This window comes from Syngnathoides biaculeatus, chromosome 7, assembly GCF_019802595.1.
Source record: "Syngnathoides biaculeatus isolate LvHL_M chromosome 7, ASM1980259v1, whole genome shotgun sequence".
NCBI lineage: Eukaryota > Metazoa > Chordata > Actinopteri > Syngnathiformes > Syngnathidae > Syngnathoides > Syngnathoides biaculeatus.
The window spans coordinates 204,930-232,436 of record NC_084646.1 but is presented as its reverse complement, the minus strand read 5'-3'; the positions used below and the strand labels follow the sequence as shown (position 1 = coordinate 232,436).

Here is a 27,507-nt window from a genome sequence, read left to right as displayed (position 1 = left end):
CAACAGTTTCTCTACATGCTGCTTCCTGACCAGGACACCTGGTCCTTACTATAACCCACCAGAGGACACTGCAACCATGATATTGGCCAGTCAACAATTTGGGTTGTTTCTCCACCATGCGAGATTTGAGGCCAAGGTCTAACAGTGCTGTAAACCTTACAGTTTCAGTGGGCGAATTAGAATGAGAAAGGAAGAATATTGTGCGGCCTTTCGGAAAGAGGGGAGAACGTCTCTCGATGCACTGAGCCATCTCCCGGCAGACTTGACTATTACACAGCTATGGTGATCAGAGAGACAAGCAGTAGAGTACTTTGCGTGTCTTCTGGTTTAAAAGAGGAGGAGTAGACCTTGTAGTGGTACTCCAAAATACAGGAAGCCATACAAGGAAAGAGGTTAGCGAAGAAGTAGGACGACACTGAGTTGACTTAAGAGAGGCGAAAGGAATACATTGAGATGTGACGTAGGGAAAAGGTCGAGGTGGCGAAGGTTAAACAATACACATATGAAATAAAGGAGAAAAGGATCTTTACAGGTTGGTCAGACAGATGGATAGAGATGGTAAGGATGTGGAGCAGATAAGGGTGATTAAGGATAGAAAAGGAAATGTTTTGTTTATTAGTGTGCTATATACTGTATCAGTCTATGACTAACAAAACCAAACAAGAACTTCACAAATGCTAACCAGTCTTTGTGTTTCCAACACAAGGCATATCCTGCTCCATTCGTCTGACTGCTTGTTCTTTATGGTCAGCCATTTCGTCTGCATTCGAACACGTGTGCTTTCTAACTGCTTCAAATTGGTAAACATCAATGTCTTTATAAAGCTCGTATTCTTCACCGTGTTCGTGGGACCCTTAAAAATAGTGTTCATTGCTCGAAATATCAGAAAATTCATTGGCGTTCTCACAATGTATTCCAATGGTCGCCATTGTTGACATCGGCTATGACATCACATTCCTACTTGGTTGTTCCACTTAGTTTTCGTCTTTTTTTGGCGAATCCAGCAACATGCGCTAATTTTTTTGCCGATAATCTAAAAATAAAAATGTTTCCATCATAACGGAATTCAGATTATAATTCTGCATAAAAACTTTATAATATTAGCAAAAAGATGCACTGAGGACATTCCATACACTTTGAGCACATCATAGCAAAAGTTTCCATGGCATCCAATGTGCTTCTTGATGGCATCACATTGTTTAATCAAAAGAGCATTGAAAACAAATGAGAGTAAATATGATAACTTTATATCCAAATAATCCAACAGTGGAGAAATATATTAAATAGTGCAGGACATGTATGAACCCAGTACAACAATGGGTGAGGTGTGCTGTAGGTGTGACAAGAATTTAAGGTCGAGATGGGATTGCGTCAGGGATATGCTCTGAGCCCCTTCCTGTTTGCTGTGGTAATGCATAGGCTGACAGATGAGGGTTAGACTGGAATCCCTTTGGACCATGATGTTCGCAGAGGACATTGTGATCTGCAGTGAAAGTAGGGAGAAGGTGGAGGAAGAATTAGAAATATGGAGGCATGCACTGGAAAGGAGAAGAATGAAGATCAACCAAAAAACAGAAATATATGTGCGTGAATGAAAGGGATGGAGGGGGAAGAGTGAGGTTCCAGGGAGAAGCGATAGCCAGGCTGGATGACTTCAATACTTACTGGCATCAATCTAGAGCTATGGTGAGTGTGTTAAGGAAGTAAAGAAACGGGTCCAAGCAGGTCGGAACAGCTAGCGGTAGATGTCTGGTGTGTCATCTGACAGAAGAGTCTAAAACAATAGTGAGGCCAGCCATGATGCTGTTGTCTATGACAGACTCCATATCCAACCATTGTCTGTTGACAGACTCCAGTGCTCAGTGTAATATCCTGCTGGCAAAGCTGGTGGACACAATGATGGGCAGACATGGTCTAAAGATGGATGCCGCTATTGGCATGGCGATAAGTACCTACGGGACCAGCTACCGTATGGTAAGGTGTGTTTTGGTGGATGGTTGTTTTGGCTGGGACACTATGACCTCTGTATCGCTGCCACTTGTGGGGATGGAGTTTCTCTCTTCAGACTGCTTCTGTATGTCATGAACTGCTGCCTGATTGATGCTGTCTCTTTTACCATGTGGCCAATATTACACAACACAACATAATTAACTATAAACAGTTTAGGAACTATATGAGTTCACGTTGATGGTCATGAAACACCATACGAATGAATATGCACACCTGGGCTCAGTCACTCACGTCTGTGGATTCGTCCAACTGCAGTGAGAAATACAATCTCCGATGTCCTTCCACACATCAGCCATGGCTTCACAGCACCGTGTAACTGTACATCTTTACAGCTGCAGAGATTTTATTGAAGATACTTCTGCCTCATTTTTAAAAGATCGGAACAACAAGTCAGCTATGCCTCTTTTACTATCTCTCTGTTTAGGAAGGACTTCTTGTGAGTAGCGATGATGTGGCGAACCCGGAACGATGCTTCAGTGGCGGCTTTTCGGCGGAACTTCTGCGTCGTATTTTCCATAAACAGTTCGAAAATGCCGCTACACATTTCACTCCACTGGCAGATGAGGCAAACGCTCTTTGAAAATGACATTGTGAAAAATAAGTCCCGCGTCCCATTCTCTATGAAAGTAATGTATTGTTTTCTTCTTTACGGCAGCATCCATACTCATGTTTGATAAGATTTCTTGAGCAAGGGCTTAAAATAGAAGGGAACTTGCTGACCAGCGTGTTTTCCTGTACTGTCGTAGTTTGCACATGCGCAGTGAGCTAAAGGTCAGAAAAAATTCGCTATCTTTTTTTTTTCGGCACGCAGTTGTGATCGACTGAAACTGATTGCGATTGACGCATTGAGCACCCCTACTCTAGCATTTAGGATAGTTAAAATGCTGAATAGAGCAATAGTACAGTGCATAGACCATTGTGCACAGGGCGTTGAGACTTCAAGGAATGTATGCAGTTTAAAGTGACTAGTTATGCAATAATATAGGACATTGTTGATCGTGCAAGTGTTGCAGGTATTCCTCAGTCAATTGTGCAAGTGGTGCAGATGCTACTCAGGTACTCACGCTAGTTTAATTTAAAGTTATTAGATGAGTGTTCAATGTTTCTTTTAATGCCAAAGATATCCACAGATTTCACCAAGAAACATCTCTAAATTGGAAAAGTATTATCAAAATTCCTCTCTTGCTCAGACATTCCAATGAGCACGGCTGGAAAACTGACAGCCAATCAACGTTTCCCACACCCGCAGTACTTCCTGTTCTGACCCCCCCATTACTCGTGAATACGTTTCACCGAACAGAAAACGTCCACTATCTGCCATTTTGTGGCCGATTTTTGTGAAAAATAATAGCAGACAAACAAAACAGAAATTGCATAATGTTCAAGCCTGTGGCTTTGAGCCAGAATATACACAGGCAGAACTTGACGTGTTGGATAGGTGGCATGGCAATGATCCCATTATATGGACCGCAGAGATCTGTTTGATGCTCTTCTGAGGAGTTGGTTTAGACGTAGAGAATATATAGCAGGGGTGGCGAGACTTCTTTTTACCCCAAGATCAAGCAGCCAGCCTCTCGCGATTGACTGGCAGGGAAGGGGGGGGGGTGTTCTTTGCATGCACGCATTGCTGGGAAGTGTTGTGTGCTAAGAGCCAATAAAGTGAATATAACAGCAAATTGATGCGCCGTGTTATTACTACTCCCGCTATTGAGCAAACAAAACAAAAATACCAATGTTCAAGTGTTTGAGCCAGAATACACACATGCGGAACTTGGTGTCCTGGAGAGAGGGCGTGATGCTGATGGAGGAATGCCAGTGTTGTCGTGAGTTTGAAAAGGTCGGACAAAAAATGGAGCCTACTGGAATGAACTTGGATCACGATGAACTTGTCTGCATAACATAGATATTAGATAATCGATACAACGTTGTTTGTTTTGATGAATATGTGTTACGTATCAATTTATGATCCATGACAGTTAAATGAAAGGATCACTTGTGCATCGAGTGGAAAAAAATCAGTGAGTACACATTTTTAATGGCCTTGGTATGTGAGCTATATGAATGCTATGGGGTATGTCCAAAGTTTATCAAAAATACTATATTTTCTGAGGATGGCCTAGGACTATAATTTATATCTGGAATATAAAATGTAAAAAATTGGGACTTCCCTAAAGTGATTACACGTATATATCCATCCATCCATTTTCTTAGCCGCTCAGCCGCACAAGGGTTACGGGAATGCTGCAGCCTATCCAAGCTGTCAATGGGCAGGAGGCAGGTTACACCCACGCACACACGGGGAGAACATGAAAACTCCACACAGGGAGGTCTGGGACTGAACCTGGATCCTCATAATTACGAGGCCAACGCTTTACAGCTGCTCCACCATGCCACATCATAAAGTATGTTGTTCCTAATACAGTACCAACACGAGAGACCAATAACCAGTAATAGTTAGATGCGTGCAAATTTCCCTGGCTGATGAACGAGCCTCAACTGTCGACACCCACAGCTTTATCCTGTCAGGTTTACCCCACGAGATGTTAAAGGAGGACAAATTTGGGTACTTTTTTTCTGTTGCAGTTTGGTGCACAACACGTCGGCATCTTGGCTGACAGTGAAGAAAATAAGTATTTGAACACCCTGCTCTATTCCAAGCTCTCCAACTTAGAAATCATGGAGGGGATTTTTTTTAACAATTTATTTGTGTAATAGTGCTGAAAATGTGTATTTGAACACCTGTCTATCAGCTACAATTCTGACCCTCAAAGACCTGTTAGTCCGCCTTTAAAAGTCCACCTCCACTCCATGGATTATCCTGAATCAGATGCACCTGTATGAGGTCGTTAGCTGTGTAAAGACACTTGTCCACCACATACAATCAGTAAGACTGAAACTTGTAACATGGCCAAGACCAAAGAGCTGTCCAAAGACACCAGAGACAAAATTGTACAACTCCACACGGCTGGGAAGAGCTACGGAGAAATTGCCAAGCAGCTTGGTGAAAAAAGGTCCATTGTTGGAGCAATCATTAGAAAATGGAAAAAGCTAAACATGATGAAGATGAATGATGAGTTCCAAAGTTCACTTGGCACAGCTTGATCGAGGATGAAAACACAGACAGTGCAGTGCATACATGGCTAATTTTGTATTTTAAATATAGGAGGCAACACAACATTAACCTTAAAACTATTTGAGAGCATCATTCATCTTTCAACATGCATCACTAAAGATATTCTGCAAGCAATAATATAGTTTTACACCAAGAAAAACATACAGGGATATCATTGTGGGTTAAAAAAAGTGAAATAAATTTGCAAACGACCTTTCAAATTTATAGTTCATAGTTGGCTTGCTTGAGTTTGCAGTGTGTTTTTTTTGTTTGTTGACATTTTCATTGTAAATTTGCAAAAACACACAATTGTTCTTAAAGATTCCGATGGGAATGTAAATGCTGTAATTTGAATCTTTGAATGAGCCATTTAACTTCAATGGATTACACTGATCTGACCACAGTGCTTACGTCTGATGTTGCTCACAGTGGTCAAAGGGGGCCCCTCACGGGCTTAGTGTGTTTGCTCAGACACGTAAAAAATTAAAGGGAACATCGGTTTTGACATTAATTTACGTGTTTGTTTCATAAACGTTGGTAATAAAAGAAGCCTGATCCGAAACAATCATTATTTACCCGGAAACAGGAAATGCAAGTTAACCGTATTGAGCATGTTCCGAGCTGCTTCACGTACTGCGAGCACATTTATGTCGAAAGGTCATCAACATCATGAGCCATGTCAAAGGAAATTCAGTTACACGGAAACGTTTCTGGAATATAACACAGGTATAATAAATATGAGATTGTGATTTACTTTAACTTGATCTGAGTTCTAACATTAGACTAGTCTGTCCATATACAGTGAAGAAAATAAGTAGTTGAACGGCCTGCTATATTGCAATTTCTCCTACTTAGAAATCATAGAGGGGGCTGAAATTTTCATTGTAGGAGCATGTCCACTGTGAGACAGATAATCCAAAAAGAAAAATCCAGAAATCACAATGATTTTTTTTTTAAACGTATGATTTTTTTAAACGCTGTGTGACACAGCTAATATATAAAATACAAATAATTATTTGACCTGTTATTCCACCTTTACAAGTCCACCCTCACTCCATGTATTATTCTGAATCAGATGCACTTGTGTGATGTCATTTGCTGCATAAAGACACCTGTCCACACCATACAATCAGTAAGACTCAAACTTGTAAAATGGCCAAGATCAAAGAGCTGTCCAAAGACACAAGAGACAGAATTGTACAACTCCACACGGCTGGAAAGGGCTACAGAGAAATTGCCAAGCTGCTTGGTGAAAAAAGGTCCACTGTTGGAGCAATCGTTGGAAAATGGGAGAAGCTACACATGACGGTCAATCTCAATCAGAGTGGAGCTCCATGCAAGATATCACCTTGTGGGGTCTCAATGATCCTTACAAAGGTGAGGAATCATCCCCGGACTACACGATAGGACTTGGTCAATGACCTGAAAAGAGCTGCAACCACCGTTTCTAAGTTGTCTTTTGGTAATCCACTAAGACGTCATGGTTTGAAATCATGCATATCATGGAAGGTTCCCCTGCTTAAACCAGCACCTGTCAAGGCCCATTTTAAGTTTGCCAAAGACCATTTGGGTGATACAGAGGAGTCATGGGAGAAAGTTTTGTGGTCAGATGAGACCAAAATGGAACTTTTTGGTCATAATTCCACTAACCGTGTTTGGAGGAAGACGAATGATGAGTTCCATCCCACGAACACCATCCCTACTGTGAAGCATGGGAGTGGTAGCATCATTCAAGTGTTTTTCTGCACATGGGACAGGACGACTGCACTGTATTAAGGAGAGGATGGCCGTGGCCATTTATTGTGAGATTTTGAGGAACAACCTCTTTCCCTCAGTCAGAGCATTGAAGATGGGTCGTGGCTGGGTGTTTCAACGACTTTCAACATAACAGTGACCCGAAGCACACAGCCAGGAAAACCAAGAAGTGGCTCCGTAAGAAGCATATCAAGGTTCTTGTGTGGCCTAGCCAGTCTCCACACCTAAACACAATAGAAAATCTTTGGAGGGAGCTGAAACTCTGTGTTTCTCATCGACATTCCAAAAACCGGTCTGATCTAGAGAAGATCTATGTGGAGGAGTGGGCCATAGTCACTCCTGCAGTGTGTACAAACCTAGTGAACAACTACAGGAAACATTTGACCTCTGTAATTGCAAACAAAGGCTACTGTAGCAAATATTAACTTTTTTTGTCAGATGTTCAAATACTTATTTGCAGCTGTATCACACCAATAAATAGTTAAAGAATCATAGTTTGATTTCAGGATTTTCTTTAGATTATCTTTCTCATAGTGGAGACGCACCTACGATTAAAATTTCAGACCCTTCCATGATTTGTGGGAGAACATGCAATATAGCAGGGTGTTCAAATACTTTGATTGAAGAATAGAGAGAAAATAAGTATTTGAACACCCTGCTTTTCTTTACTGTAGCTAGAATGAATAGTCTGTAATGCTAAGCACTGGTGACGTCAGGGGTGGGTTCAAATATGTTTCTTCCGGATCTGGCTGTGAAAGCTGGCACATATCCAGATTTTTCTTGGATTTAAAAAATGTTCATTTTCATTTTTTTTTTTTCAATTAATGTCCAAAATATATGTAATAATATTACTTCAGCTTGGAGGGTTTATTGTACATATGAGTATTGGGGAGAGTCTTCCTTTGAAGGTCAACTGTTACGTAAAGCATCATTTTTAGTATGTTTTTTAATAAAGAAATGTCAACCGGAATCGACCCATTTTTTTTTTTTTTCACCACATGTCAGGATGTTGTCGTATATGGATTTCTGCATCTCCCACCATGAAAATCCTCTCGAGGCATTTGTGTTGGAAAAGAACCTGGAAGTGACTTTTTTTTGCAGTCGCGGGGTTGAGTGTTTGTATATTATATATATTGGTATATATTGTACCGGAGAAAAATTACTTGTTTTTTTCATCGTGTTAGCCAAAATGCCACCTCCGTCGTATTGCTGGATTTTGCTCGAATACTTGGGAGGATGGATTCACTATTGACACTTTTACAAAACACCCGGTTTGGAGTGAAAAATGAATTGCACAGGTCCAATGTATGAGAACTTTGTTGGTTCTAAATTACAAGTAGGTGTGTATAGAGTTATTTAAAAAAAAAAAAAAAAAAAGTTGTGGGGGACTAATTTGTCTCACTGTTTATCTGATGTTACACGTGAATTTAGAATAAATCTCCTTGCTAGAACCGGCAACATGTAACAAAGCACTTTTATTGCGTTTAAGACAATTTAATCACACACACAATATAATACAACACAATAAAACAGAAATACAGACAGTTTAGTAGCTTGTAACACAAGCTAACTAGACGTTTCGTCACCAAACTGTCACAACCTCTCCAAAAGCAGCAGGATGAATGAAAAGCTCCATCTGCGTCTTACAACGTAATCCTTCTCTCAGAACATAAAAAAAAGATCCGTTTTATATCGGTAGTGTCTGTGTGTTTTTCTGATAACACCAGTGTCAATAAAAAGCTCCAGCGGTGTCTGACAATGTAATCCTCCTCTCATAACAGAACAAAATATCCGCGTTATATTGGTAGTGTCTGTGTATTTTTCTGATAGCTGCAGTATGAAGAAAAAGCTCCAGCGTCATCCGACGATGTAATCGGTCTCTTAGAACGTAACAAAAGATCCGCGTCATATCGCCGGTTGCCGCAAGTACCAACCATTTCACCTGACACGCAGGTGGGTCGTACCGGTAGGCTGGCTGGCCAGTGCTGTCACACCGCTGGCGGGGAGGAGAAAGGAGCTCTTCCCCCCACCGGCCACTGGTGTCTGCGCACCCCTGAAGTCGTTACATTGCTCTGCAAGGGTACATCTGAGTACACTACATACACAAGTCATTTTGAATATTTGATCGTGTTCCTTGTTGTCCTTGTCAGTCTCTAGGGGAGTCTGTTGTCAATTAGAAGTCATCCACATATCGTCTAATATGGCTCAAAACCATAAGGTGATATGCTTCTGAGATGTTTTCTTCTTCATAAAAGAGGTTCAGTCTCAGAAGGGGCGTCGGAAAAATCAAAAAATCTCTTGTTCATTTGCCATAGGTGGCACAGCGTGTCAATCGCGACTTTTCCAGTGTGACATCTGCAAATGACAATGTAGGCAATATGGCTGCCACTGGGATGTCGAGTGAGACTTCTGCAACTTTGCGCATCACTTCCTTACCACACTCACCATTGCTCTGGATTGTTGACCCTAAATATTTGAAGTCGTCCACCCTCGCTATCTCTTCTCCCTGTAGCCTCACTCTTCCCCCTCCACTTTTCTCATTCACGCACATATTTTCTGTTTTACTTCGGCTAATCTTCAATCCTTTCCTTTCCAGTGCATGTCTCCATCTTTCTAATTGTTCCTCTGCATGCTCCCTGCTTTCACTGCATATCACAATATCATCTGCGAACATCATGGTCCAAGGGGATTCCAGTCTAACCTCATCTGTCAGCCTATCCATTACCACTGCAAACAGGAAGGGGCTCAGAGCTGATCCCTGATGCAGTCCCACCTCCACCTTAAATTCCTCTGTCACACCTAAGGCACACCTCACCATTGTTCTGCTGCCACCATACATGTCCTGTACTATTTTAACATACTTCTCTGCCACACCAGACTTACGCATGCAGTACCACAGTTCCTCTCTTGGTACTCTGTCATAGGCTTTCTCTAGATCCACAAAGACACGATGTAGCTCCTTCTGACCTTCTCTGTACTTTTCTACGAGCATCCTCAAGGCAAATAATGCATCTGTGGTACTCTTTCTTGGCATGAAACCATACTGTTGCTCGCAGATACTTCTGTCCTGAGTCTAGCCTCCACTACTTTTTCCCATAACTTCATTGTGTGGCTCATTAACTTTATTCCGCTATAGTAACCACAGCTCTGAACATCCCTGTTGTTCTTAAAAATGGGGACTAGAACACTTTTCCTCCATTCTTCAGGCATCTTTTCGGCGCTAGTATTCTGTTGAATAAGTTGGTCAAAAAGTCCACAGCCATCTCTCCAAATTGCTTCCATACCTCGACCGGTATGTCATCAGGACCAACTGCCTTTCCATTTTTCATCCTTTGTAGTGCCTTTCTGACTTCCCTGAGTAATCATTTCCACTTCCTGGTCCTTCACTCTTGCCTCTTCAACTCTCCCTTCTCTCTCATTTTCTTCATTCATCAACTTCTCAAAGTATTCTTTCCATCTATTTAGCACACTACTGGCACCAGTCAACACATTTCCATCTCTATCCTTAATCACCCTAACCTGCTGCTCATCCTTCCCATCTCTATCCCTCTGTCTGGCCAACCTGAAGAGATCCTTTTCTCCTTCTTTCGTGTCCAACCTGGTGTACATGTTTTCATATGCCTCTTGTTTAGCCTTTGCCACCTCTACCTTTGCCCTACGTCGCATCTCGATGTACTCCTTTCGCCTCTCCTCAATCCTCTCAGTATCGCACTTCTTCGCTAATCTCTTTCCTTGTATGACTCCCTGTATTTTGGGGTTCCACCACCAAGTCTCCTTCTCCCCTTTCCTACCAGAAGACACACCAAGTACTCTCCTGCCTGTCTCTCTGATCACCTTGGCTGTCGTCGTCCAGTCTTCCGGGAGCTTCGGTTGTCCATCGAGAGCCTGTCTCACCTCTTTCAGGAAGGCCGCACAACATTCTTCCTTTCTCACCTTCCACCACATGGTTCTCTGCTCTACCTTAGTCTTCTTAATCTTCCTACCCACCACCAGAGTCATCCTACATACTACCATCCTATGCTGTCGAGCTACACTCCCCCCTACCACTACTTTACAGTCAGTAACCTCCTTCAGATTACATCGTCTGCACAAAATTTAATCTACCTGCATGGTTCTACCTCCGCACTTGTAGGTCACTATATGTTCCTCCCTCTTCTGGAAATAAGTGTTCACTATAGCCATCTCCATCCTTTTTGCAAAGTCCACCACCATCTGTCCCTCAAAGTTCCTTTTCTGGATGCTGTACTTACCCATCACTTCTTCATCGCCCCTGTTTCCTTTACCAATATGTCCATTACAATCTGCACCAATCACAACTCTCTCGCTGTCTGGGATGCTCAGAACTACTTAATCTAGTTCCTTCCAGAATTTCTCTTTCAACTCTAGGTCACATCCTACCTGTGGGGCATAGCCGCTAACCACATTATACATAACACCCTCAATTTCAAATTTTAGTCTCATCACTCGATCTGATACTCTTTTCACCTCCAAGACATTCTTAGCCAGCTCTTCCTTTAAAATAACCCCTCTCCATTTCTCTTCCCATCTATTCCGTGGTAGAATAATTTAAACCCTGCTCCCAAACTTCTAGCCTTAGTACCTTTCCACCTGCTCTCTTGGATGCACAGAATATCAACCTTTCTCCTAATCATCATGTCAACCAACTCCTGAGCTTTTCCTGTCATAGTCCCAACATTCAAAGTCCCTACACTCAGTTGTTGGCTCCGTGCATTCCTCTTTTTCTTCTGACGCTGGATCCGGTTTCCTCCTCTTCTTTGTCTTCGACCCACAGTAGCTGAATTTCCACCGACGCCCTGCAGGTTAGCAGTCCGGGGGCGGGTGTTGTTAACCCGGGCCACGACTGATCCGGTATGGGATTCTTTAGATGAACGCACATATTTGTTTGGCACAGGTTTTACGCCGGATGCCCTTCCTGACGCAACCCTCTGCATTTATCTGGGCTTGGGACCGGCCTACAGATTGCACTGGTTTGTGCCCCCATAGGGCTGAATTTTGGTGGCCAATGAGCGATCCAGTCTTTTATGTTTAGACCAATGGTGTACCCATTACAAACACCGTCCACCACCAAGCGCTTTAGTTATCAACACAGTCTGGGCATCGTAGAGCAAAGAGAGAGAGAGAGAGAGACATTACGCTCGATCATGGTAAAAGTAAATAAATAAATAAATAAGGTGCTGTTGCTTTAATGAATGTTGGGGAATGTGAATAATAGAAGAAATAGTGGTGAAACTGGACAAAATTTTCTCTTTTTTGAGTTAAAACTAACTTAAAAAGGGGACCTCCACCCCAGTCTGCCAATGCAGTGTAACTGTCCTTAATGTCCATGTGATATTGTAGAGTCGTGTCAACCAGGACAGCCCCAATACATCTCGAGCATTTAGGAACTCCAGGAGAATCTCATCCACCCACAAGGAGCTTTTTAACCACCTTGGTGACTTCAACCCATGAAATAGAAGAGCCCGCCTCAGAAAACCCAGACTCTGCTTCCTCCTGTGAGGGCGTGTCGGTGGAATTGAGGTCTTTAAAGTATTTTTCCTACTGACTCACAATGTCCTGAGTTGAGGTCAGCAGTGACCCAACCTCACAATACACAGTGTTGACTGTGTGCTGTTTCCCCCTCTTGGGATGCCGGACAGTGGACCAAAATTTCCTCAGCCTTTTTGAAGTGGGTCTCCATGGCCACACCGAACTCCTCCCACACTAAGGTTTTTGCCTCAGCGACCACCGAAGCCGCATTCCCCTTGGCCAGCTGGTATCAGTCAACTGTCTTGGGAGTCGCACAAGCCATAAATGCCCGATAGGACTCTTACTTCAGCTTTATGATATCCCTCACTGTTGGTGTCCACAACGTGTCCAGAGGTTGATGCCACAACATGCACTGACCACCTTATGGCTACAGCTCCGGTTGGCCACCTCAGCAATGGAGGTGCGAAACATCGTACCTTTGGACTCAATGTCCCCTGCCTCCCCCGGAACATGAGCAAAGTTATTTCGGAGGTGGGAGTTGAAATTCCTTCTGATTCAGTGATGAAAGTCCTCTGGATTTTCCCGGAATTCCGGATTTTTAAACTTTCATGAAAATTGCTGCGGAAAACTGAGGAAAAATTGCCTTAAATTAATCTGGATATTAGTTGACAACATTTAACGAACATGCGTTTGAGTTTGTTGTTTTGCTTTCATGAGCGTAGCCATGTTGAGACACTAACGCTAGTAACAGTAACGCCCCTCCCCTCGCATTCTCTCAAGACGTCGCTTATTTTGTGTGGTCTTGACATTAATTTACGTGTTTATTTCATAAACGTTAACTAAACAAGCCTGCTCCAAAACAACCGGTATTCACCTGGAAACAGGAAATGCAAGTTAACCGTATTTACAGGGATGAGAATTTTCCGCCAATCGGCGGATTTCCGACTTTTTGAAACCAAAATGACCATTCTCGAGATAAGCGCAAAGCTGTTGAGAAAATTTCAGGGGGGGTTAGGGTATCGTGCGCCTGCCTCTCGGTGCTGGGCTCTGAGCTGCAAGTTCAGCATAGTGCTAGCACAAGCACAACTATCATATGCTGTTCTAACTTGCTCTGTACTTAAATATTTGCATTTTGCGACATAAACATTAAAGGTTGTTTGCGGCAGATTACTCGATTGGACAACAGAGTTATACAGTATAACGATCCAATCGTGTTAGTGGTTAATCGAGTTTCACCATTGCCATGTACATGTGTTCTCGGTTCTCAGAAATCGCAGTGGAACTTGTTATCCAAGTAATGGCACGTGGGACTTAGCGCGAAATGAGCGACGGTGTGTTCAAAGTTTTACGATGGCGAAAGTGTTAGAAAAAGAGGATGAGGATCGAGCAAGGGCAATTGACAAGGATGCTGGGATCAAAAACTGTTTCAGACGGGCATGGCTTGAAAAAAGTGTAACCGTGCAGATAGGACCGAAAATTGTATCAACATTTCTAACCGAACACATACAAAAAGTGGACGTTCCCAGCAAAGTGCCGTGCACTCTGTGTTCCGATAGGAGCAAAAATATCCAGGAGGAAACCACAAAGCATGCCGGGAGGAGGCAAATATTGTTTAAAGTGCATATTTTGTGTCACTTTTTTCGCGACTCATTTTTGTTTTATCATGTGCTAGTTATGCTTTTCTGTTTGCTGTGATCAGGACACATTATACATGATAAATTGCAGTATGACCCCAATATTTAGTTAGAAGTATCAGGTGTCACAATCACACATACGTACAGTATTTGAACAGTCAAAATCAGTCTGAAATATGTTACTCTGTAACGTTTTGATGCATCAGTATGGATTGTTTGATATAATGGCATTTGTTTCCCTTTTTTTTCCAATTAAAATGTGTTGATAAAAAATGAAATCTCAAGTCCCTTACACCCAACAGTTTCCAAGTGGAATTGTAAGTGTTCATACCATTATAACTTTATGTATTTTTTGTATTTTGGAGACTATTCCACATCTCTGTTAACTTGGTGTGTTTGTCGTTGTAGAAAAACTTGGTCAGTCTGGTTCATCACATGGGGGGGATCATTCGGAAAGACTTCAGCACCAAGGTTACACACCTCATAGCCCATTCCACTCATGGAGAGAAATACAAGGTTTGTTAACGTTTGTTGACTCCTCTTGGAAAAACTTTAACAGTCTAAACGTTGTCCATTCAGTATTGATGATCTCTTTTGCACGTAGAGTACATTATTGTATCCCAGTTGATAGTTTGGTGTGCAATTTCGGAATGCTTTTATTTAGTTTTTTGATTATTGAAAGAATATTTGAATCAATTTGATTAAAAAAAAAATAAACTGAAAATATTGAGATGAAAAAAATGACGCAGCGAAACTGTTCAATATTGTATGATGATTTGCTTTAGTTGGCAGTGTGTATGGGGACGCCCATCCTTACTCCATCATGGATATACAAAGCTTGGGAGAGAAGGAATGACGAGTAAGTCCACAATTCTTACTTTTTCAGTTTTCAAAATTATTTGTGATATTTGTAAGATAAAAGTGATAAATTCGGACTTGCCCCGCCCCCAATATATTGTTTTGCAAGTGGTAAAACAAAAACCTGTGAAAGATTGAGTGCAGAAATTGCCACTATTTGGAAGGGGAACTTGACTCCTCTAAACATACAGGTGTGACCAAGTTATTAGTTAACACAACAAACCAGAGTAATCACCTTTTGGTTGAAATCATTTTAAGACTACACTCGTCCCTTGTTTATTCGCAGTTATTAGAGATCAGAAACCCCTGCGAAATGTGAAAAACCGTGAAGTAGAATCCCACCCCACATCCTGGGATTTTTAATGTACTGTAATTTCTCGAAAATAATGCGCACAATTTTCAAACTATATTTTCAAAAAGTTAATAGAGCGCATTATATTTATATATGGATGAAAAATGAAAAATACAATGATACTGACTCGTTATATACAGGTACATAGTGGTTAAAAATTTATACATATTTATTTTGATATTATATTCGATGTCTTATGTTACACATTTAAATATATATATATTACGGTAATGTGCGCCCCAACCTGAACTCTATGACCTCCTCAGTGAGCTTTCCATTGTTAGCATAGCATGCTTGTTGCGACTGCACCTAAGATCAGAAATGACTGCCCATGAGTTTGTTTAAACTAAGACAAAAAATGTCGACTACAACGGCTAGTTGTGCAACTGCTTTTAACAGAAATGTTTCATCACTCGTGCCGATGATGCCGCCGCAGTCACTCACATGTGACCGTCGCGCTCACAAATCAAACAGCCGAGCACGAAAAATCACATGCATAAAATTTGTTACGAGAAGAAAAAATAGATATTGAAAGACGTTGCTTATTTTGTGTGGTCTTGACATTAATTTGCGTGTTAATTTTATTAACGTTGTTAACTAGACAATCCTAAACAATCACTCTTTACCCGGAAACAGGTGATGTAGGTTAACCCTACTGAGCATGTCTGGAAGTGATGCCAAGAGCACATGTTCGAGTTGCTTCACGTACTGCGAGCACATTTACGTTGAAAGTCATCAACATAATGAGCCAGGTCAAAGGAAATTGAATTAAACCAGGCATGCTCAATGCGTCAATCCCGAGGCCATTTTGGTTGGTTGTGTGATAGTGTGCCCCAAAAAAAAAAGACGTTTGACTCTCATCCACCTCGTCACTTGATTCAGGTGTGGCCAATACGTCGCGTGCACGCACATAAAAGCGTTTTCTCGCAAGCCGACCTCCTATTTAAGGCAGTCACGGCGTAGCATGCGTGCACCCCCCCCCACTGCCCCGTTAACTATAATACGTATGAGATTATTTTCTAACGATCATTTTCCCCGTGGCACGCGTTATCTTGAAGTATAAAACATCTACTACTAGCTTTCATCAATGGATTGACAATAGATACCGCCGTAAATTACGCTAGATTATAACAATACACTATTGCCAACAGGAATGTGTGTTACAATGTTCGTGTTCATTCCTTGATAGGCCAGTGCATTTAAGTTTTCTTCAGATAAAGTTTGTCAGATCAAGAATTTTTATTGATGAAAAATTTTAAATTCCGTTTTATATCTTCTACTAATATCAGTTGAAATAGGAAATTAACATTTCTGAATTTGAATTTTTTTTTGTTTTTTAGTTATTTTATTCTTAATTTACAGTTATGTTATAATAATCCAGTTAATTAATTATTTTAAGTTCTTGAGATTTACATCCCTAATCGCACCCGCAACTCTATCTGCGAGCATGACTGACCACACCCGTACATTTTTCAAATGTGACTGCCACCAACCCGGAAGTCCTGCCGCAGTCCGAAACAACGATAGCTCGCCTCAATGGCTTCAGGTTGGTATTAAAATGTATAACGTGAGCTCAAGCTACGTAATACGAGCGTCATGGGGACATTAAAAAAAATGGGAGAGTGCACGCAATTGAAATACTTGCTATTTTTAAAAATGTAACCATGACGCTCATTTCTGCATATTTGAGCTCACGTTGTTTTGATAGCTGCCTGACGCCTTGGTGAAAAATGCTCCACATTGGAGCCGAACATAGGGGGAAAAACTTTTGGGATTAAAAAAAAATCTTTCAAGTCATCATCATGACTTCCACAGCGATGCACCAAAGGTAACTGTATGGATCTTTTTTGGATTGGAGATGCTCAGATGCTCCTTTTGAAGGCTTGGTCAAGGATGTGTAATGTGGTGGATAAAGTGCTCTATGCAGAAACATTTTATGTACAAATATTTAATAAACAGTGTTAAATATTTTATATTTTCCAGACTATAAATATATCAACTATATTATTGCTTTGTGCATTGTGCCATCATTCAACAATCATTTTAGTTGGTTGAGGCATTCTGTTCTGACAATTACAAGAACCAGGACAAGTGTCCTGTGGCCTGTCCTGAGAATATAATACCGCTACATCAGCACATGCATAATGATTATTATTAATGATTGTTGTACAGACAGTTTTTTTGAAAAACTAAAAGTATGAATGTAACAAAATATAAATACAGATGATTCCTAATATTCTGAGCATATGGTACCCGCAAATTGGTGGTGCGCATTGTACAGTGGTAGAAGGGTTTTCCAGATTTTTTTAGGTCAACTTTGGGAGTGCGCATTATACTTCAGGACGCATTATACTCAAGAAATTACGGTCTGGGTAACAGAATGATAGATTAAAATATTTATACAGTATACTTTACATATTTGAAACGGAGATTACGACAGTACACACCTTTACTTTCATCTTTAATTATCAAACCTTTGTTCATTTTTCCCCCAATCGTCGCCTGACCGTGGTCGGGAAACCCAGCGTAGATGCGCACGCACGCTTGCACACATGCACGCACACACACAGTGAAGGAGAAGTTCACTCACCTTCAGCATTGCAAAATGATGATCGTAAACATGGTCCTTTAAGAAGTACGCGCAGGTGTCCTCTTCCTAAAATGGCCTTTGTCATCCATGTTCGAAACGTGCTCCCACCATCTTGGAAGCTTTCTCCACGTTCTGACGATAAGCACCATACAGAGGGACGTTTCTGAAGCTGTATATTTAAAAAAAATAATTCGTACCTGCCTTTGCTGGCCCAAAAGCCTTGTCTTCGAGGGGTAGAATCACAATGCAGGGTCCAACAAGGAGAAAAGTCCTCTGTCTGTACTCATTATTCTTCCAGTTTAGAAAAAAGAAGCTTCAGCCTTTCAGTGCACAGATGACCCACTGAAGAACATTTAGGAGCACATTAATGTGGTGCAAATGAAGTGAGTATCGCTCAGTGTGTTTTACAAACCCTGCGATCAAACTTTTGCAAGGGACTAGTTTCTGAATGTTGAATCAACAAATTTGACGTCTCTATGAATGCTTCGCTTCCACGGCCAGTCTTCTTCACTGCCAGATGCTAGATAATGGATTAATCATAACCATCCTGTTTTCCATATTAATTGGCGAAGATGAGTGATCAAATCAAAGCAAAGCTCATTTACGTTATGAAAATGAGAAATCTGACCGTCTCAAAAACAATGAGAAAAGACAGAGAATAGCTAAAAAAGGGTATATTTTGATTATTCAGAACCAAAATTACAGTCTGTAAACTTGATAAGATGACATCAAAGTTTCGCAGATGTTAATGCATAAAACGGGTTGGAAGGTGACCTTGAAAGACAAACCTTATTGGTAAGAATTGAATTTTTGTTACTCATCTTTTCCTCTCTCTTTCCACAACATCAGGTCATTCCACGCAGGAGAGGAGGATTTTCGAACAGAATTCAAAGTTCCTCCATTCCAAGACTGCATCCTCAGTTTTTGGGGGTTTTCAGAAGAAGAGAGAACAAACATGGAAGAGAGGACTCTTAAACATGGTCAGTGAGCTTGGGGGGGGGGAAATATATCTGAGCTAGAATGCAGCCCTATGGGGGGCACAAACCAGTGCAATCTGTAGGCCGGTCCCAAGCCCGGATAAATGCAGAGGGTTGCGTCAGGAAGGGCATCCGGCGTAAAAACTGTGCCAAACAAATATGAGCGTTCATCTAAAGAATCCCATACCGGATCGGTCGTGGCCCGGGTTAACAACGCCCGCCCCCGGCACTGCTAACCTGCAGGGCGTCGGTGGAAATTCAGCTACTGTGGGTCGAAGACAAAGAAGAGGAGGAAACCGGATCCAGCGTCAGAAGAAAAAGAGGAATGCACAGAGCCTACAACTGAGTGTAGGGACTTTGAATGTTGGGACTATGACAGGAAAAGCTCAGGAGTTGGTTGACATGATGATTAGGAGAAAGGTTGATATTCTGTGCATCCAAGAGAGCAGGTGGAAAGGTAGTAAGGCTAGAAGTTTGGGAGCAGGGTTTAAATTATTCTACCACGGAGTAGATGGGAAGAGAAATGGAGTAGGGGTTATTTTAAAGGAAGAGCTGGCTAAGAATGTCTTGGAGGTGAAAAGAGTATCAGATCGAGTGATGAGACTAAAATTTGAAATTGAGGGTGTTATGTACAATGTGGTTAGCGGCTATGCACCACAGGTAGGATGTGACCTAGAGTTGAAAGAGAAATTCTGGAAGGAACTAGATGAAGTAGTTCTGAGCATCCCAGACAGCGAGAGAGTTGTGATTGGTGCAGATTGTAATGGAATATTGGTAAAGGAAACAGGGGCGATGAAGAAGTGATGGGTAAGTACGGCATCCAGGAAAGGAAGTTTGAAGGGCAGATGGTGGTGGACTTTGCAAAAAGGATGGAGATGGCTGTAGTGAACACTTATTTCCAGAAGAGGGAGGAGCATATAGTGACCTACAAGAGCGGAGGTAGAACCACGCAGGTAGATTATATTTTGTGCAGACGATGTAATCTGAAGGAGGTTACTGACTGTAAAGTAGTGGTAGGGGAGAGTGTAGCTCGACAGCATAGGATGGTAGTATGTAGGATGATTCTGGTGGTGGGTAGGAAGATTAAGAAGACAAAGGTAGAGCAGAGAACCATGTGGTGGAAGCTGAGAAAGGAAGAATGTTGTGCGGCCTTCCGGAAAGAGGTGAGACAGGCTCTCGATGGACAACCGAAGCTCCCGGAAGACTGGACGACGACAGCCAAGGTGATCAGAGAGACAGGCAGGAGAGTACTTGGTGTGTCATCTGGTAGGAAAGGGGAGAAGGAGACTTGGTGGTGGAACCCCAAAATACAGGGAGTCATACAAGGAAAGAGATTAGCGAAGAAGAAGTGGGATACTGAGGAGAGGCGAAAGGAGTACATCGAGATGCGACGTAGGGCAAAGGTAGAGGTGGCAAAGGCTAAACAAGAGGCATATGAAGACATGTACACCAGGTTGGACACGAAAGAAGGAGAAAAGGATCTCTACAGGTTGGCCAGACAGAGGGATAGAGATGGGAAGGATGTGCAGAAGGTTAGGGTGATTAAGGATAGAGATGGAAATGTGTTGACTGGTGCCGGTAGTGTGCTAAATAGATGGAAAGAATACTTTGAGAAGTTGATGAATGAAGAAAATGAGAGAGAAGGAAGAGTTGAAGAGGCAAGAGTGAAGGACCAGGAAGTGGAAATGATTACTAAGGGGGAAGTCAGAAAGGGATTACAAAGGATGAAAAATGGGAAGACAGTTGGTCCTGATGACATACCGGTAGAGGTATGGAAGCAATTTGGAGAGATGGCTGTGGAGTTTTTGACCAACTTATTCAACAGAATACTAGCGGGCGAAAAGATGCCTGAAGAATGGAGGAAAAGTGTTCTAGTTCCCATTTTTAAGAACAAAGGGGATGTTCAGAGCTGTGGGAACTATAGAGGAATAAAGTTGATGAGCCACACAATGAAGTTATGGGAAAGAGTAGTGGAGGCTAGACTCAGGACAGAAGTAAGTATCTGCGAGCAACAGTATTGTTTCATGCCTAGAAAGAGTACCACAGATGCATTATTTGCCTTGAGGATGCTCGTGGAAAAGTACAGAGAAGGTCAGAAGGAGCTACATTGTGTCTTTGTGGATCTAGAGAAAGCCTATGACAGTGTACCAAGAGAGGAACTGTGGTACTGCATGCGTAAGTCTGGTGTGGCAGAGAAGTATGTTAAAATAGTACAGGACATGTATGATGGCAGCAGAACAATGGTGAGGTGTGCCTTAGGTGTGACAGAGGAATTTAAGGTGGAGGTGGGACTGTATCAGGGATCAGCTCTGAGCCCCTTCCTGTTTGCAGTGGTAATGGATAGGCTGACAGATGAGGTTAGACTGGAATCCCCTTTGACCATGATGTTCACAGATGATAATGTCATATGCAGTGAAAGCAGGGAGCATGCAGAGGAACAATTGGAAAGATGGAGACATGCACTGGAAAGGAGAGGAATGAAGATTAGCAGAAGTAAAACAGAATATATGTGCGTGAATGAGAAAAGTAGAGGGGGAAGAGTGAGGCTACAGGGAGAAGAGATAGCGAGGGTGGACGACTTCAAATACTTGGGGTCAACAATACAGAGCAATGGAGAGTGTGGTCAGGAAGTGAAGAAACGGGTCCAAGCAGGTTGGAACAGCTGGCGAAAGGTGTCTGGTGTGTTATGTGACAGAAGAGTCTCTGCTAGGATGAAGGGCAAAGTTTACAAAACAGTGGTGAGGCCGGCCATGATGTACGGATTAGAGACGGTGGCACTGAAGAAACAACAGGAAGCTGAACTGGAGGTGGCAGAAATGAAGATGTTGAGGTTCTCGCTCGGAGTGACCAGGTTGGATAGGATTAGAAATGAGCTCATTCGAGGGACAGCCAAAGCTGGATGTTTTGGAGACAAGATTCGAGAGAGCAGACTTCGATGGTTTGGACATGTTCAGAGGCGAGAGAGTGAGTATATTGGTAGAAGGATGCTGAGGATGGAGCTCCCAGGCAAAAGAGCGAGAGGAAGACCAAAGAGAAGGTTTATGGATGTGGTGAGGGAAGACATGAGGGCAGTTGGGGTTAGAGAGGAAGATGCAGGAGATAGGCTAAGATGGCAAAAGATGACACGCTGTGGCGACCCCTAACGGGACAAGCCGAAAGGAAAAGAAGAAGATATCTGAGCTAAATTTTGTTCAGGGCCAAACAGTAGAATTGAAAGCAGTAATATTATAACACAAAATTCAAATGAAGTTGGGATGTAACGTTATACAAATGCAGGATACAAAAATTTATGAATCATTTTTAACCTTTATCTAATAAAATGCATTACAAAGGTAAGATATTTGTTTTAAATGATTCACCATTGTTTCTAGAAAGAAATCACTAACTTTTACGTTTATGTCTGCAACACGTTCAGAAAGCTTTTTCACCTCATTATTCCACATTTTGCGTCGGGGACGTGTCTTGTGTCAATCCGTGTTATATCATCACATAGTACCTACTGTAAGCCGATTTGGCTTTTATGTGGGGGAGGGGTGGAAAAAGAAACGCGATACAGTGAATTCGCAATAGTTGAATCGCAAAGTAGAGTGGTATTACTGTATTCGTGAACCGTGGTTCCACTGTAATTTGTTGAATGTTGAAATTAATATCTTCCTCAGTCAGACCATTTCCAGCGAACACCACTGTATCTTATGCTAACATTGCTAAATTAGCATCTTCTGTCCTTTGGTATGTAACTAAATGAAAACAGCAACTATTTGCGAGACTGGCGTAACGTCGTCGTTTGTTCTCTTGGATGTAGGTGGCCAATATCTGGATGTTGGAAATGAAAGCTGTACACACTTGGTGGTGGATGACAATTCAGTGAAGGAGCTGCCGTATTGTTCTTTGAACATCTTTGTTGTCAAGCAAGAGGTAAAGTTTTTGATGATGATGAATTTGACTAGATGTTTCAGAGACCATTGGAATATTTGAGAGTTTGGCACGGCAGAATGGTGTCAATATTTGTAGTCTGTAGATAAATGCATACTACAAATATTATTAAAAACAGGACTCTATTTTTAAGACTTAAATAAATCCAGAGTGATGGGCAGTTTAAGTCAGCATGGAGGAACGTTACAACCAGGTTTTCGTAATTTTCTAAATGCATATGGCTTATTTGAAAGGAGTCTGGCTTGGCTGTTGTGAGAGTGAGAAGAGCTGACTTTTATTCATGAAGAATCTAAACATCTTCATTCCCGCAAAATGAGGCACAGTGACGGTATTGGACTTAGACGTCTGTGCGGAAAAGCAATTGGAATGTTACTGGAGAATTTGGAGTGCACACATCAGTTGGCCTGCACCTAAAATTTTAATTTCTCATGGACGACCAATCAGCTATCTTTTGCCAAAGTTAGACATCTTGGCAGGTGGAAGTTTAGACTGACTTTGTCTGATGCTCTGGGCGGATATCAAACGGCTCAATCTTGTTCCATCAGTACACTCATCTTGACGAAGACTAGTCTTTGAAATTGGCAAATAGGCCAGCTAGGCTTGCACGAAAATCAAGATGCGCTCCCATTTATGCTCCTGCGCACACAGCTCAGTTTTGGAAAATAGAACCTTTAATTTACAGTACTGATTAAGGCCAGACTGGCGCTCCCCCCATTGATTTAAATTAAGGAAACCTTGATATTAATAGTCCATTATTTTCACTCAGCACTCCAATGACCTGTTTTATATTATTAACACATGTTCACACATTTCTTTCATAGTGGTTTTGGGGAAGCATCCAAATGGATGCTCGAGCTGGAGAGTCCATGTACCGCTATGTAAAGGTAAATTTCCTGTTTCCATTGTATGTATTTTTTTAGTTTTTTGCATTAACCTTACCTGCACATTTTATGTACAGTGTGAATTGTGTTTAACACAACGTGTAATTATTGAACGTAGGAGTAAGAACAAGAGCAAGCTTAACACAATGTGGGACGTGAACACACTTATCTCTTATCTGTTCTCAATGAAGATTTTACTTCTTGCTGACATATCCTGAATACTTCATATAAGCAGAAATGTCTCCTATTCTTTGTTCTTTTTGCTATGTTTCCTTGTTCTTTGTTCTACATGTCGTACCAGGGCAGCACTGACTGCCAGAGAAAAATTCCTCGTGTGTTTTTACACATTTGGCCAATAAAGGTGATTCTGATTTTGATTCTGAAGAATAAATTGCCAGCATTCTACTTGCAGTCTCATGAGCAAATGTCAATAACAATGTCAATAGAATTATATACATATTGTTAGATAGGGCTGGTCAAAATGCCAGAAGAAAGAATGTTAAATTTTCTTCACATCTATCTTGATTGTGATTTTCTGAATTATTTTAAAGGATATGCACATCAAAACTGAAGAAAGTTCAGTAGTTCAAGACCTTATTACCTTTCACCCCTGTTTTACGATTGAATTCTTACAGCCTTAGTCTTTTATCCTGTCTTGCATGGTAATTTTGTTTGGAAATGTAAAAAAAAAAAAAATCAAGATATTCTAATTGGTCTTTTTGGCCTGACATTTTAGAAATTAGGATTTCTCATAATTATGACAGGTAAATGATCTTTGCACTTATTGGATTGCTCATCTTTCCAAATGTAAACATGATTAACAGCTTGGTTCTTATTCATCCATATACTTGCATCTGCTAGATACATGCACACTTCTATGTACAGTAGTGTTAAAAAATAAGCCTTATGTGACGAACCAGATTAATCTACATTTCAAGTCTGTTTTTTATTGCTACATATCAAACAAGTGACCAGTAGGTGCAGTAGATTCTCAGAAAACCGACAAGACCTAACGTTATTGATATACACACTCTTAAGGCTGTGTAATAGGGCAATTTGTTGAAAGGGGTGTGTTAAAAATAGCAGTCTGGCATTCAATCAGTGAGGTCATCAATTTTGTGAAAAAACAGGTGTGGCTCAGGTGGCCCGTATTAAAGGATGAAGCCAGCACCTGGAGCACCTGTGTGCATTTCTCCTTGAAATCCTGATAAAAAATGGGTTGCTAACGCATTGTTCAGAGGATAAGCATGCTTTAATTAAAAGTTTGATTGGAAAAGGGAAACCTGATAAAGAGGTACAAAAAATGATAGGCTGTTCAACTACAATGATCTCTTAATCCCCTGAAATGGAGAGTAAATCCAGACATATGGCAGAAAATGGAAGACAACCATCAGAATGGATCACAGAATAACCAGAATGGAAAAGGCTCAGCCAATCCAGGAAAGGAACTTTGAGGGACAGATGGTGGTGGACTTTGCAAAAAGGATGGAGATGGTATAGTACTGAAATGGAGAGGAAGCAAGATCCCCATTGCGTTGCTATCACTGCTTTCCAGTACTCTGCCAATGATGACGTGATCCTCTCTAGTGGGAAAAAAACAGTGAAGGAAATAAGTATTTGAACACCCTGCTATATTGCAAGTTCTCCCATTAAGAAATCATGGAGGGGTCTGAAATTTTCATCGTAGGTGCACGTCCACTTTGAGAGAGAGAATCTAAAAAGACAAGTCCAGAAATCAAAATGTATAAATTTGTAACGATTTGTGTGAAACAGCTGCAAAAAAGTATTTGAACACCTGTCTATCAGCTAGAATTCTGACCCTCAAAGACCTGTTCGTCTGCCTTTAAAAGTCTACAACAAGTAGACGCTGATTATATGCAGCTACATCCAAAAGAAAACTTCTGATGCCTTTTATACGCTCAAGTGTAAATGATGAACTTTCTGAAAATGCAACAGCATCCTGATGTCCCCACTTGTATTTCCAAAATGATAAACTGGAGAGAAATGTTAAAAAAAATAATTCTTATGTTCTCATTTTGTACATACTTTAGATGGTTACACAACATCAACTAGGTTCTACCTTTGAACTCACTGTCTTTAAAACAGATGTCATCAATCAAACAGTTATACACACACATACACTCATCATTTGATTTATGTGAATAAAAAGAAGTTAAGGAGACGAGTTGGAGTTGGTTGGAAGCAGGGTCGCTCCCCTTGAAGCAAGTAAAACTTGAAGCCTTGTCTGTTCGCATTTTTTAATAGCCAGGCTTTTTAAACCTGACAGTGCCCCTTATCTTTATAACATGTCTGTGATACACTTTTGAAAAAATAGATGAGGGGTCAAAATTATTGAACACTTGAAAGACCCCATTTTTGGGGTTGCTGAAATTAGACAGATTGAGAGAACAGTGTCTTGTGTCATCGGACCTTTGAGGGAGAGATGTGGTGGACTTTGCAAAAAGGATGGAGTTGGCTGTAGTGAACACTGATTTCCAGAAAAGGGAGGAACATATAGTGACCTACAAGAGCGGAGGTAGAAGCACGCAGGTGGATTATATTTTCTGCAGACGATGTAATCTGAAGGAGATTACTGACTGTAAAGTAGTGGTAGGGGAGAGTGTAGCTCGACAGCATAGGATGGTGGTGTGTAGGATGACTCTGGTGGTGGGTAGGAAGATTAAGAAGACAAAGGTAGAGCAGAGAACCATGTGGTGGAAGCTGAGAAAGGAAGAATGTTGTGCGACCTTCCGGAAAGAGGTGAGACGGGCTCTCGATGGACAGCAGAAGCTCCCGGAAGACTGGAGTACGACAGCCGAGGTAATCAGAGAGACAGGCAGGAGAGTACTTGGTGTGTCTTCTGGTAGGAAAGGGGAGAAGGAGACCTGGTGGTGGAACCCCAAAATACAGAAGGTCATACAAGGAAAGAGATAAGCGAAGAAGAAGTGGGACAGTGAGAGGACTGAGGAGAGGTGAAAGGAATACATTGAGATGCGATGTAGGGAAAAGGCAGAAGTGGCAAAGGCTAAACAAGAGGCAGATGACGACATGTACACCAGGTTGGACACGAAAGAGGGAAAAAAGGATCTCTACAGGTTGGCCAGAGAGAGGGTTAGAGATGGGAAGGATGTGCAGCAGATAAGGGTGATTCAGGATAGAGATGGAAATGTGTTTACTGGTGCCAGTAGTGTGCTCAATAGATGGAAAGAATACTTTGAGAGGTTTATGAATGAAGAAAATGAGAGAGAACGAAGAGTAAAAGAGGCAAGTGTGAAGGACCAGTAAGTGGGAATGATGAGTCAGGGGGAAATTTGAAAGGCACTACAAAGGATGGAAAATGGAAAGGCAGTTGGTCCTGATGACATACCTATGGAGGTAAAGAAGCAATTTGGAGAGGTGGCTGTGGAGTTTTTGACCAACTTATTTAACAGAATACTAGCGGGCAAGACGATGCTTGAAGAATGGAGGCAAAGCAGGCGAGTTCCCATTTTTAAGAAGAAACGGGACTTGCAGAGCTGTGGCAACTATAGAGAAATAAAGTTGAGCCAGACAATAAAATTATGGGAAAGAGTAGTGGAGGGTAGACTCAGGTCAGAAGTCAGTATCTGCGAACAACAGTATGGTTTCATGCCTAAAAACCGCACAATGAAGTTATCATAAGAATAGTGGAGTCGAGACTCAGGACAGAAATAAGTATATGTAAGCTACAGTATTGTTTCATGCCTAGCCAAAGCACCACAGAAGCATTATTTGCCTTGAGGATGCTCGTGGAAAAGTACAGTAAAGGTCAGAAGGATCTACATTGTTTCTTTGTAGACCTAGAGAAAGCTTATGACAGAGTACCAAGAGAGGAACTGTGGGACTGCATGCGCAAGTCTGGTGTGGCAGAGAAATATGGTAGAATAGTACAGGACATGC

The 27,507-nt window shown here is 41.6% G+C and overlaps 1 protein-coding gene across 4 annotated transcripts in view; it reads left to right on the top strand.

Annotated features, from left to right (window-relative positions):
• Nucleotides 1-27,507, top strand: part of ect2 (epithelial cell transforming 2) — a 194,579-nt gene that overhangs the window by 40,677 nt on the left and 126,395 nt on the right. For all 4 annotated transcript variants that reach the window (XR_009795813.1, XM_061825546.1, XM_061825545.1 and 1 more), the window contains exons 7-11: nt 14,407-14,514; nt 14,784-14,857; nt 18,648-18,778; nt 22,578-22,690; nt 23,530-23,592. Coding sequence is in view for 3 of the 4 variants with exons in the window: in XM_061825546.1 (XP_061681530.1) it covers nt 14,407-14,514; nt 14,784-14,857; nt 18,648-18,778; nt 22,578-22,690; nt 23,530-23,592 (489 nt within the window). In the remaining variant the exon portion in view is untranslated. The remainder of the gene's footprint in view (nt 1-14,406; nt 14,515-14,783; nt 14,858-18,647; nt 18,779-22,577; nt 22,691-23,529; nt 23,593-27,507) is intronic.